Source organism: Myxocyprinus asiaticus, chromosome 50 (assembly GCF_019703515.2).
Source record: "Myxocyprinus asiaticus isolate MX2 ecotype Aquarium Trade chromosome 50, UBuf_Myxa_2, whole genome shotgun sequence".
NCBI lineage: Eukaryota > Metazoa > Chordata > Actinopteri > Cypriniformes > Catostomidae > Myxocyprinus > Myxocyprinus asiaticus.
The window spans coordinates 24,331,503-24,345,612 of record NC_059393.1 but is presented as its reverse complement, the minus strand read 5'-3'; the positions used below and the strand labels follow the sequence as shown (position 1 = coordinate 24,345,612).

The 14,110-nt window shown below is 37.0% G+C and overlaps 2 protein-coding genes across 3 annotated transcripts in view; one reads left to right on the top strand and one right to left on the bottom strand.

The window, feature by feature from the left end:
• The window catches only part of LOC127439028 (SLAM family member 5-like), a 54,416-nt gene extending 51,258 nt beyond the window's left edge, over window positions 1–3,158 (bottom strand). Inside the window, exon 1 of one of the 2 annotated variants that reach the window (XM_051695030.1) lies at window positions 2,914–3,158. The gene's annotated coding sequence lies outside the window, so the exon portion shown is untranslated. The remainder of the gene's footprint in view (window positions 1–2,913) is intronic. The other variant, XM_051695034.1, reaches the window with a different exon arrangement.
• The window catches only part of LOC127438923 (uncharacterized), an 81,386-nt gene that overhangs the window by 36,978 nt on the left and 30,298 nt on the right, over window positions 1–14,110 (top strand). Inside the window, exons 3-6 of the mRNA XM_051694828.1 lie at window positions 7,326–7,664; window positions 7,906–8,016; window positions 8,191–8,216; window positions 9,657–9,663. Coding sequence (XP_051550788.1) covers window positions 7,326–7,664; window positions 7,906–8,016; window positions 8,191–8,216; window positions 9,657–9,663 — 483 coding nt within the window. The remainder of the gene's footprint in view (window positions 1–7,325; window positions 7,665–7,905; window positions 8,017–8,190; window positions 8,217–9,656; window positions 9,664–14,110) is intronic.

Sequence of the window (14,110 nt, the reverse complement as noted above, 5' to 3'; positions counted from 1 at the left end):
CTTAACTGTTCTCTTGAGTTAGAAATTAAGTAGAAAGTGTTAGTTAAGAAGAAATTTCTTCTTAAGAACGTTTCATGAATCCAGCCCCAGGTGTTTAACTTGTGCAACATTTTCCACATCGCAACTCTTTACCTCAGCCAGCCCAAATGGCGGTGTTCCCCTTGGGTTGAAGACTTTAGCATCAGGGCTGGCTGCAAAGTGAGATGCATCAGGGTGGATGATGATCCCACATTGTGTCACAGAGACATCACAAAAATCTGAATACTGCCTCAGAATCTCAGGTTCCAGATCCAACCCTCTTTTCATAGCGCCTGTCTGGGGAGTTCCTCTCAGAATGTGTACTGCTAAGGCATTGGAGGAAGACTCCCCGCGAACATGGCATATTTCACAGAATCTGCTGGCTGTAAGTCGGGGTTTGCGTACCTGGGTCCACAGCTGGCAGTTGTGTTTCTGCCTCAATAGCAGCAGAGATCTCCCGTGACACCTTTATGTTCTCCAAGTGTCACTGTTGCTTGTAGTTGGGTTCAAAATCTATTGGAAATGTAAAGTTGTAACCATCAACAGTCAACTGAGGAAACTCAGGGGCACCAGGGTGTTTAATAATGTCTCTACTTATTTCAGTAGGGTACTTTTAAAAGAGCACAGACCCAAATGGCACAGGGCCAGAGTCCACCAAATTAAGGCCCTCAAGCCCATGCAGCAATTTGCATATCCCCGGTTGTGGACGGATGTCTTTCAGTTTCTCCCCACTGGCCATGACGTGAGGATCTGGAAGAGACCCTGACATAAAAGTGAGATATGTCAAGTTTAATTTAGATTTCATTATAATGTCACCCGTCCTTTCACATTATAGCAGACACCCACACTTATCACCTCCCTGTACATGCTTGTAATGCAAACTGCCCGAATACAGTAACTTTCCCTTTAAAAGTGTTTGCTAAGCTGCCCCAAACCCTGGTATTAAGAATTCATCATAAATTGCCAAAGATAATAATATCAACTGAAGGCCTCAATAAAAAGTAATAAATACTAATCACTGTACAAGTGGGGGCTCATTCAGGCTCACAATCATATGCTCTGTACAGTGTGCACTTCACACCAGTCCTGACACTATTCTTTATCCTTGCCAGTGGTTTACACACCACCATGTCATTTGTACACTCTGGAGCAATTCCCTGTACAATAATAATGATGCAAGTCCAACATCATCAAGTGTCAGGAATATTAATATCTGACCTGTGTCCTTGGCAGGCAGTAGCAACGTCTTGAAGCCCATAGTGCTGTAGTGAGCAGTTTGAAACAGAAATGCCACTATGTGATTGCATATATCTACAAAGAGTAATGGAATATAAACTTAAGGATTACAGTGAGTGTATAAGCTTTGAACATTATTTTTACTGTCCTCAAACAACCCACTTCTGTTTTTAAAGAGATGTACAAAGTTGTCTTTTGGAGTTCAGTGACATAAGACTGAGAAACACACTGGAACTTCATGGGATACTGCAAAGTCTCTGCAACCGCAGCAAAACACAACCAAAAGAAAACTTAACTGTCTAATCATAATGTTAGAGAACTATTGATCTGAGAAACCTGAAGGTGATGAACCTTCTCATGGACCTGTGACATCACCCTCTCAGTGTCACGTTTCTGACTTATCTTACAATCCAGAATCTGCAGCTAACAGCAGTAATATGAAACAAGAGTTTGCGGTCTGTCCAACAGTAACCTAATCAAGAATAGGGCCTAAAGACTTATTTGCTAAATAGAAAGCTAACAGATTGATAATATCAACTACCGTTATCCTAGCACCTTCACTAACAGAAGGACTAGAAAAGACAAAAACATTTAACGTCATAATCAAACAGGTGTTGCTCAATGAAGAATTTGTCGCCTTTATTAAGTTTGGAGTGTGTTGTAAACAAACATTTGTCTGCAAGTCGTTGTACATCATCTAGCTGTATTTGTGGCAGATGTACAAGAGACTGAGTGAACTCCGCTATGCTAATGCGCTAGCATTCCACTAATGCTGCCGGACAAACACCGCTTCGAGTCAGAGCGGAAGTTGACTGACGTCATGTGAAAAGGGTCTATAAGTAGCTGGATTCAGCGTCGTATTGCACTGTGATGCTGTATATGCAGACTTATGGTGACTGAATTGATAACAATTACTCACCAAAAACAGGTGATTTCTCATTAAGGAATACAAAGACGCAGCAGCTTCACTATTGTGACTTAATGAGAAATCAGTTATATGTAAATCAGTGATTCATAAATAAAATAAATAAGTGTGTCATAAGCGCTCAGTTCCGGGATCGGATATCACTCGCCATTTTCACTTTTATTTTATTTTATTTTATTTTTTTCCAGAACATCGGATGAAAATGAAGCTCCTCTTTTATTTGCTCGCTGTGTGTTTTTTACTCGATGTTGGTAAGACATTGTTACATTCTTCCTATTAATGATAAAACATTCACAAAGTGACACAGCTTCATATAATGACCCCAAATGGATTTGTCTGGAAACTTTCCTAAACTACACCCAAGTGAGAGCTCATTCACTTATTCTCCTATTTTTCATCATCTTAGAGTATGTGTGTAACTTACAGTATCTGATTTCAATTACAAGAGGTTAATATGACATTAAATCACACTACATATACAGCAGGTGCCACTTTATGTAGCTCAAATGGGTCACACCAAGACATTGTTCATCACTCCACCTGTAAAAACAAATAAATGTCCTTGAATACAGCGGTCTGAAATGCCAAAACAATTTCTAAATTAATTGCCTTTATGATAAAACATGTTAAAATGAACTTTCAACTCATTACACAGTAATTAGGGTAATGGTTTTCAGCAGACAGCATATTTAACTGGCCCACAGATGTTTTATACACAGAATAACAGTAGTTACCTGCTGTAGTTTCCTCAAGGATCTATTTCTACTTGATCAGTAGTTTGTACAGATTGTATGCATGAGGAGGGGATATACAGTATGAATGTGATGTGGATTGTATTGTGTGCATGGATGTGTACAAGACATACTTGAGAAAGATGTTAGTTTGTGTCATGAGTGAATGTTCTTGTTGTGTTTGTGTCATCTTGACAATATGACCTGTAAAAGAATCATTTTCACAGTGTTTTCCTGTTGTGCATCTTGAAGAGTGACTGTTCATTTGTGTCTCCAGGTGTGTTTGGTGTTGATGAAATGAAGACGTCAGTGTCAGTGATGGGGGGAGATTCTCCTACTTTACGCACTGCTGTTACTGGATTACAGAATAACACATCCGATTTTATTAAATGGTATTTTAATAACATCCGCATAGCTCAAATCAGGGGAGATCTCAGTAAGTTCTGTACAGATGTGAAGTGTGAGACTGGTCAGGAGAGATTCAGAGACAGACTGAAGCTGAACAATCAGACTGGATCTCTCACCATCAAGAACATCAGTATTACAGACTCTGGAGATTATAATCTACTGACCTTCATCAACAACATCAATGATGAGAAGACATTCACTGTCACCGTCCAACCTGGTGAGTCATTCAATGAGTGTTTAAAAACAAATATGATTAAATAATCTTCACTTTACCTGTATATTAATTCACATATAAATATAATCTCTTTTAAAAACACATGATTATCACAATATCCATTACAAAACAGAACAGCAGATGTTTAAAACTAAAGTGTCTTTACATTTTTAAAACAGTTTTAGTTCTGGTGAATATTCGATTGAAGCGGTTCAAATCCAGTAACACAGTTTCTCATTATTATTGACTCTTTTATTTCTTCTTCATTGGGGTTTTTAGTTCAAAGTGCAGAGGGTGTGATGAAAAATAATATGAACAATCATTTTATAAGCACAGAATGGACAAATGTTGTTTTTCAGTCAGGAAATCAAGAAAGATCATGTGCAATCTTTATTCATTTGACTCTGTTGTATTATAATCACACAAAAATATTTTTAAAGTAGTAATGTTAAAATGCAGAAGTTTATAATTAAGGAATAACTGATGATGGACTGTCAAATTATGCATACACGAGGTGCTTTATTTTTCAATAATTTAATGAGCCGGAGTCAATTATTCCGCTTATACCACAGTTACCACACCTTTAGACATCGTTCAGGGTTTTATCTCAAGACATTTTCTGAGTTTCATCCCTAAAACGCCCTCGTGTGTCGAACTACAGTACTTTCTTCTGCCTTCTTGCAGTTCCTTTTTATTTTTTTAATCCCCTTTTCTTCCAATTTGGAATGCCCAATTCCCACTACTTAGTAGGTCCTTGTAGTGGCGTGGTTAGTCACCTCAATCCGGATGGTGGAGGACAAGTTGCAGTTGCCTCCACGTCTGAGACCGTCAATCCACGCATCTTATCAAGTGGCTCATTGTGCATGACACTGTGGAGACTCTGCATGTGGAGGCTCATGCTACTCTCTGCGATCCATGCACAACTTACCACGCGCCCCATTTAGAATGAGAAACCCTAATCGCGACCACGAGGAGGTTACCCCATGTGTCTCTACACACCTAGCAACCGGCCAAATTAGTTGCTTAAGGAGACCTGTCACTCAGCACACCCTGGAGTCGAGCCAACGCCTGTAGCCTCGACCTTTCCCGCAATAACGCTCCCAGCTGTCCGGAAGAGGAGGAGAAGGAAAAGGACTCCCACTCCCCAGTCGATGCTAGCACTTACATCCATAGAGGCAGCTCCCCGGCCAATGCCTGTGCTCTCATCCATGGTTCCTTGATCCGAGCCTCCCACAGCTCCACCCTCTCCTGGCTCCACTTGCCCCCGTTGAGCCCTCCACGGCTCTGCCCTCAGAGTCTCCTACAGCTCAGCCCGCTTCACCACAAACTCCACCTCCTAAATCTCCAATCCCTACTCCTGTTGCTCCGCCTGCCTTTGTAAAGCCTCTCTCGGCTCCACCCTCAACCCCAGAAACTACTACTGTTGCTCCGCAGGCTCCATCCAGCATGATGGCCCTTCCTCCTCCGCTGGCTCCATCCAGCATGATGGCCCTTCCTCCTCCGCTGGCTCCATCTAGCATGATGGCCCTTCCTTCTCCGCTGACTCCACCCAGGCCTCCTGAGCCTGTCCCTGCCCTGTGGCCGCCTCCCAAGCATCTTGACCCAGTCCCTGCCCTGTGGTCACCTCCCTGGCCACCGGATCGTCTTCCTGGATCCTTCCCTGTCATCCATTTCCTCCTGCCCTCCTCATCCATCTTTGGGCGCCAGGAGTCGCCCTTTGGGGGGTGGGGGTGGGGCGGGTTCTGTCACGGATCCACCGGACTCCCTCTCTCACTCCATACTCCGCTCTCTCTCCCTCACTGCCGACACAGCGCTCACTCTCCCCGGATTTCCGATCACACGCACCTGTACATCATTAGTGACTAAGGACTGCATTTATACCCAGCTTTCACACACACACTCTCTGTCTGTTCTCGTCAGTGTTTTCTCGGAGACTACAGACTTCCTAGTTTTGTCTAGCTTGCCTGTTAATATACTTTCCTTGTTATTGTTCTCCTCGTCTGTGTTTCATGTTGGTTTATCCTCCAGTGTTTGGACTCTCCTATGTCGTTTAAGTTACCTGCAAATATCAAAAGACTGTTGTGAGTTAACTATTCATCTGTACATCGCATTATTCCCGTCTGGATATTACTCACCTGCTGTCTGCATCACCACTGTATCTGGATTGACTCAGCTATTGCTTTCATCACTGCTTCATTCACCTGTTTAATAAACCCCGTGATTGAGTCAATATCCCTGCCGCTGTGAGTTTCTCCATGACAATTACAAAAATTTGGCTTAAACCAGAACCCCCACAATTTCAAAAATGGAGAGAAATGATTTTAGAAATATACCAAATAACATTTAATAATAAAACTCTGGAATGTGAACATAAATGGGATTTGCTTAAAAATATTATACATTAATTTTAGATTGTTTCCTTCAGATTCTTGATTTTTGAACAAAATTAGTTAAAATACGAGGTATGATGTCCTATCTCATTTAATATTTAAAAAAAGGTGATGCCTTAACTTTCCAGTTTATTTGAAATAAAATATAACATGTAAGTGAATGAATTGCATGTTATTTATACAGTATGTTGTGAATGGTTATTTGATACGGATATTCAAAATAACATTGTTTTTTTTATTTTTTTTATTCTCTTTCTTGATGTACAATTTGTACATTTGTCTTTTAGTAAAAAAAAAAATGCAAAAATAAAAAGCATAAAAAAGGCTACTATTGATTAATTATAAAGTGAGCACTTAGAATACTGTATGCAAAAAATTGGTATGCAATAATAAGATGTATTTGTCTTTTTTATAAAAGACATATTTTGTGTATTGCTTATATTATAACTTCAAGTAAAACACTGTTTGTTCATCTCGAGTCCATGAAAGAAGGGGTTTGGGTGGCATTCACCCCTTTCCATAGCAATCTTGAGCTTTTAATATTTTAAAAAACTATCATTTTTTGCAGGTATCATATTAATCCATCTTACTGGCTGTTTTATAGATAGCCTAATATATTATGTTTATATTTTCAAGATATTTGTGGCTATGGCTAAAGAGGGTAAATGAAAAGCAATTAAAGTTTAAATAAAATACAGTCTGCTGAAAATCTACATTTAGATTCTCAAATAATTTATCATGAGTCAATTTTGTGGATTTCTAAGATTTTATTTGTAAGTGTGCTTTAAGAGACACGGATGTAATTTTACTCACAGCTGATTGGTTCAGTATCTGTCTTTACAGCTCAAATAATTAATTTGTGGAGAGTTTTAATAGAAGAATTAATGTAAGTGCTTTTATAAAATTATAAGCTTCACATTTCTGCATTTAAACTCTCCACAAATTCACTTATATTGTAAGTGCCTCACTAACCTCGATTTTAGTTTTTTTTTTTTTTTTTTTTTTTTTAAAGAGGGACGAGTCGAAATTAATTTCTACTAATTTGCACTTGATTCTTCTAATTGGGTGCTCCTTATTCTGATTTAAGACACTGGTTTTATATGGATGTGATAAAAGTAGGCTTGTAACAACTTTTTCTACTCAAGAAATGGGCATTAATGTTTATTTATGCTCTATAAATCATTACAGAATGTACATTCAGAGTCATTTCTCTCTGTCCTAAAATGTTGAAAAAAAAATCTTGGTGATTTCATGGGGTGTTGTTGCTTTTTGTAACACCACTGTACATGTGTGGGTAAGATTCAGTAGTTTAGGTGCACAATTGTTTTCATTTCCTCAGTTCTGTCCTCTACTATGGTGGGGATTTTTCACCCAAAAGAAGAAACTGTTCATGTGTGTTTCAGGTGTGTCTGGTGCTGAAATGAAGATAAAGTCGATGATTGAAGGAGCTTCTGTCACTCTACACACTGATGATACTGTAAAACAGGGAGATGTTGTGATGACGTGGTATTTCAATGACACTCGTATAGCTGAAATGAATGAAGATCCCAGTAAGAGCTGTACAGATGTGACGTGTGATGAAGGTGCTGAGAGATTCAGAGACAGACTGAAGATTGACCATCAGACTGGAGATCTCACTATCACAAACACCACAACTACAGACTCTGGACTTTATCAACTAGAGATCAGCAGCAGTATCAGCAGCAGCTGCAGCGTAAAGAGCTTCAGTGTTAATGTCAGCGGTGAGGACGATTTCATCATTTAATGCATTTTCCCACGACGTCTTTTTAAATCAACTCAGTAATTCTTTCATCAGAGCACTTTGTACTTTTTATTGATTCAACACATTCATTTATTGAACAGTTTCTATTGTCAATAGAGATACATTGCAGTAGCAGATCTTCAGTTGTTATAAAGAGCTGATGATTCATAGATCAGATCACATTCAGTGACACTAATGACTGTCTCTCTTCATCATTACAGTATCAGATAAACAAACTTCAGATCCAGGTCTGTCTTCTGGTGATATAGCAGGAATATGTGTTGGTGTTGTTCTGGTTGTCGCTGTAACTGCTGGTGTGATTTATTATCGCTGTAAGATCTCAAGATGAGGACAAAATGGCAAGTATTACATACAGCTGATATAAAAGAGGAAAATATGAGATTAAATGAGTAAAAAGAGTCTTTAAATATGTGAAAATGTTTATTTTCATAATCAAAACTAACTGACAAAGAAAATCTGTGTTTAATTGAGTTTTTATTCAACAGGCATCGAGATGCAGCACAATGTTCAGGTAAGATACTACAGTATGTGCATTAAATCTTTCTGTCTCTCTTCCTGCAGAAAACTCTGAATTTACAACAGATTCAGATCAGTTTGATTTCAGAGATTATTTTCTGTGTTTTACAGTTGTTGCATGTTAGATTGTTTGATAAGATCCCTGTGAGATCACGTGTAAAATCAAAGTCAAACTCTATCAATAGTCTTTTGTTTTAGACTGTTTAACACACATATTCCTCGAGACTTTAGTCACGATTGACAGCATTAACTGGGGAAACAAATCATCCAAGTGTCTTGACACAAAAGGGAATTTGTGGACTTCTTATTCTTCAGAGCAAACTGATAAAACAATTAAATGTACCTTTAGGTTCAACACAAGGGCAATTAATCGGCCGTCTGTAAGCATGTTGCACTAAGCAAAAAAAGACTAATATGGTATGTGTAATATGATGATAATATAGTAACTATGATTCATTTTGTGGCTACTGTAAATTTACTACAAAATACCATGGTGAAACTATGTTTACTGTAGAAAAACATGGTTATTTTTTCTAAGGTAAGGTTAAGGTTAGGTTTAGTGGTAAGGGTTAATGTAGTGTGTCTGTGTGACTCTAAATAAACACAATAAACACACAGCAGTGATGCTCATATACTGTATGTTAGTGTTTAAATGTGGTGCAAGTAGTATCTGACACTGGGGTGTAAATAGCGTATACCATCGACATCTGCCTTTTTTATATCTGTAAATGTATTTGAACATGATAGATTTGGTATTTCAGCTTTTGATGCAATGCGCCGCTCACGTCCAGTGTAGACAGAGAGTTAGTCTCATTTTAATAAAGTATAATGAACTATACTGTAAAGTACACATACTGTAAAATAAAGTGCAACTCTTACTTTCTCAGTAAAATTACTCTAAACATTTAAAAAAAGACTTTATTGGGGGACTGGGTAGCTCAGCGAGTATTGACGCTGACTACCACACCTGCTGAATGACTCCAGCCAGGTCTCCTAAGCAACCAAATTGGCCCAGTTGCTAAGGAAGGCAGAGTCACGTTGGGGTAACCTCCTCGTGGTTGCTACAATGTGGTTCTCGCTCTCGGTGGGGCGCGTGGTGAGTTGTGCGTGGATGCCACGGAGAATAGCGTGAAGCCTCCACACGCACTATGTCTCCACGGTAACGTGCTCAACAAGCCACGTGATAAGATGCGTGGAGGCAACTGAGAGTCGTCCTCCGCCACCCGGATTGAGGTGAGTCACTACTCCACCACGAGGACTTAGAGCGCATTGGGAATTGGGCATTCCAGATTGGGGAGACAAATGGGAGAAAAAAAAGACTTTATTCACTTCAACAGTAAATGTCTGTTGTGTAAGTTTGAGCTATTTTCTGCCCTTCTGAAACACAAATCCTGTTCATTTCTTTTATCTTCTGTGAATCTGTGTTTTCTTACAGGAGGATGGTGGAGAGAACAAGATTCCTTTGATGAATATTTCAGGAAAATGGAGAGAGGATACACTGAGATGACTGATGATCATAAACTCATCAGACTCATGCCTTAAACTTGTGAAGAAGACTTTCTACTCTAGATTTTATCTTAACTTCCAAATATTCTCTTCTGCGCTGTGTTTGTCGGTGGGAACCGTATATGATTATGGCGTTTTGTTCATTTAAAGCGGTTCAACAGTTTAATTTTACTGCTGCTGGAAAGATTTGGTGCTTAATAGAAACAAAAAGCTCATACAGACTTTCTCTAGTCTTGAGTTGATTAATTATCAGAGTACTGGAATCTGATTCTCTGTGTAAAGAAAAGCTTTCTGAACAGTGATGGATGTGTCTTTCATCAGATCATCTGAAGCGGTTCTCAAACATTTCAGGAGAGTTTCAACATTTGATCAAATAAGAACAAGTAAATGTTCCTTTTAATTTTTTATTTCTCTTAAGGACTGTAAGCAACACACACGTGCCACATTTTGAGAACTATTAATGTGCCTGTAGTTAAGATAAATATACAATCCAAAACCCTCATCTAAGCATGTTATTATATTAATGATATGCATCGTTAGTAAACAAACCTGTAGTCAAATTCAAGCACATAAAAGATAAATGAGTTTGAGTACTTTTTTGAAAACTGAATCTAGTGTTTCAGAGTCAAGAGGCCAGTTTTAAAGCTTTTATATAATGTGAGCACATGAGATATCAGCACTCCACAATCCTGAAGCAGTAATGTATATGAACTTTGAAATAGTCTTAAACAAGCAAAGTTATATCAAACTTAATGAGAAATAAAAAAACAAGCTCTTAAGAACTATCATGAGAGATAAAATTATATTTTTTTATATTTTTAGAGTAATTTTCTAAAGTCGAGTTGTGCAGTTTGAGAATATCTGATCTATTGGAGCATTAATTTCTATATCATCTGATGAACAAATGTCAAGTATTTGTTGAGAACCCCGTTGAGTGCATTACAGTTGTTAATCAGATAAATTCAAAGTAACTTTTTCTAAACAAAAATCATTTTTCTGTTTGTCTTTGTTTTGTTTTGATATGACATTATCATGGTTTTATTATTGGAACATGTTACATGTTACACGTCATCAGTGATCAGATGTGTGCTGTATTTCCCAAAAACATTGCAGCTGTTATCAAGGATGTATTAATGAAGTACAATATCACCATTCTGTCTTTGACACTGTGTGAAGTATATTGTACTCAGTGTGGCTTTAGTTGTATTATAATGTAATGTGCTTTGTACAGTGCATCAGCCTCATGACAAATGGAAATGTTAGATTTTAAAAACTTTTTATTACGTTTTATACCAAATATCAAGTTTTTTTTTTACTTTATTTGTTGAGAGTGCAAAAATGAAATGTTTGACTTGGGCACTTACAGCGGTGCACAAAAATATATGCCAAAAAAATAAAAAAAATAAATCTGCATTGTTCATTCTTTTGATCTTTCATTGAAGTAAAACAGTTGAAAGAGGGCAATATCTCATTAACTTTCAGCCTTCTTTTTAAGTTAATGTGAAAGGGAAAAGTATGTTTGTCCTCACTTTATATTTATGTGGTTTTTATTATTTTATATGTATTAAGTGTTTAAAACAAGTCATTTTATTTACGATGCTAAAATACTGTTAGACTCCTCAGTCTCACAACAGTGTAACTCTGTATGACATTATGAATTAATTTACAACATGTGGGAGATTTTATTTAAACTTTGCGTGTTGGAAATTATCAGTAAATAATCAGGTTTTATATTCAGTAAAACACAAATATTGTGCTGTAAATATTACAGTATATTACAATGTCTTCTAATAAGATTTTTCAGTTTTCAGGTTCTTGAAATGTCTCTATTTTCATCTCATTTACTCATAACGGCCGGCATCTGTAAGTTCGTTTGTCAGGGAAATGTTTTGTGAGTTATGAAAAATAATGAATTTATCCAGCATTGAATCATTTGTAGATCATTGAGTTGAGTGATTATCTCTGTACAGTGATATTACTCTCACATTCTGTAATATAATGTCATCTTTACATCAATGCACTAAACCTTGAACATTTTAGGGTTCATCCTTTGACCTTTCACTGAGAGCTGGAACAACTCACTCCTTACCAAAACTGAAAACAAATCTGATATACACATATTACAAATTTATCTCTAAAATGATCATATCAAAATATGTATTTTAGTTGTCAAATAAATTGCATTTATATTTTTATTGCACAGTTTTTTTTTTCTTGTATCTGTTGTCTGAGCATTTGGTGACTGAAAACGTATTAAAAAACAAGTTTTGTAGAAAATAATAAATAAAATCTGATATACACATATTACAAATGTATCTCTAAAATGAACGTGACATTATTTGCTTGTAAGACGCAGTTAATCAGCTGTAATTTACAAAGTTTTCTATTCATTTTCCCAAAGTCAAATTCAAATGTTAAGATCTTACTAATTTACAAATGTTTATTTTTGGTCTTTGGTTGCTGTCCTGTGCTCAGATGAGAATTTATAACAACCTATTGGACTAAGAAAGAGGATCATTCCTGCTTTGAACACAAGATGGCACTCTCTGCATAGTGTGCAACTTTTAGGATGCATACTTTCACACTATGGAAACATGTAATGTATTAAAAGCACTGAATTTTATGTACTTTTTTTTCTGCCAACTTTTATGTTATAAATGATGTGACTGTGTGTAATACCTCTTGTTCTTGTGCCATTGAATATATATATATATATATATATATATATATCTCACCACATGGCACACAAAACTGTTGTGTTTCCTCTAGATGTCAGTAAAGACTAATTACATTTAATTCAAAGTCTTTCAAACCTCCTCAATACAAACGTCCAATACACTGAACAAAGTTTAGACTTTCTTCAGCAGTTATATTGGTGTTACTACACAACATTTGTGTTTTTTTGTTGAGCTGCTTTCACATTTAATGTTAATATAATTACAATGGAACTAATAAAAGCAATGTGAAATTAATCACATATTAAACGTTTTGTTGATTGTTATTAATCACTACTTATTTAATGCTGTAGTATGCACATTTACAAATCAGTGTCCTGTATTCAACATACTGTATGTCATCATCTTTAATAGATAGTCTATATTTAATAATAAATATGATCTGATGATTATTATTGTATTAGTATTTCACAAGCCCAATTACATTTCTGCTTTGACCCAGTAAAACTTATCTGGTAAATCCTTGTCTGACAAAGCAGATGAGAAATATTTACCCTGACAATATTTCAGCAATCATGTTGTGCGTCCCGTTTTTGTGTTGGTTGTATAGAATCAGAATTAAAGATTCCTGATTTGGGAATGAATCACTCTTTTGTGTAAACTGTTTTTGAAGAACAGATCAAACGGATTAAACGGTCTGAATCTGCTAAGAATCATTAGAAAAGCTCGGGCAATTAATCATATTTAAAGTGATTTCTCACTCAATAAAACAATACTTCAAGACATATATAGAGCAAAAGAATGCTGGATGGAGTAAATCTTTACTAACAATCAATTGAAACCCATCCTGCAATTGCGTCCTATCGTTCCTTTCCGTGATGAAGGTCTTATAAAAGCAATATCACACGAGCAAGAGTGCTTTATGGTCCTATATCAGCACAGCTGTGATGCGACGGAGTGCTGCAGGTAAACACAGCCATGCTGATTCAGGGCCATACAGCACGATTGCAAGAGTGATGTTTTTTTAACTGTTCTATAAAAGCAAAAAGTACATAAAAAAGAGGAAAAACTAAAGACTGTCACACAAATAACACACTACAAATAATCGTCCGAGTGGTGGGTCTCCGGAGTATTTCATGATATCCGGTGTGTACTCTCCTCCATCATGTTAAATGTTTATATATCCAGTATCTGATAGTATCAGGTAAGTTTGTGTGTAATCACTCAGTCAGTTGTGTCTCTCTGTTGTGATATGTCTTAATGCTGAAGCTGTGAGTTTAACTGTGTTTCCCAGCTGTGATGTAGTAGTAGTAATCCGATGACTTCATGTCACAGGGATAAATTAAAAGACATCTGTGCTGCTCTTATACTTTAGTTTAGAACGGCATGAACACAAGCGGAGTGATACAAACAGTGAAGTGTTCGAGTGCTGATGTTCTGAGACATCAGCACTCATGAAACATCTCGTCCAATCAGATTCGAGGACCAGAACTGTTGTATAAAACCGAAAAGTACACCCAAAAAAAAGACAATTGTGTCATTTACTCGCCCTCAAACTATTCCAACCTTCTTCCATGTAAGATCAACAACCCTGTTCATGCGGTATTTAAAACACAGTCTGTGAATATATTGACCAAGTTTAAAGTTAAACATACTGGCAGCATTGCAGTGACTAAAATATACTCATCGCGTTCAACAACATACAATA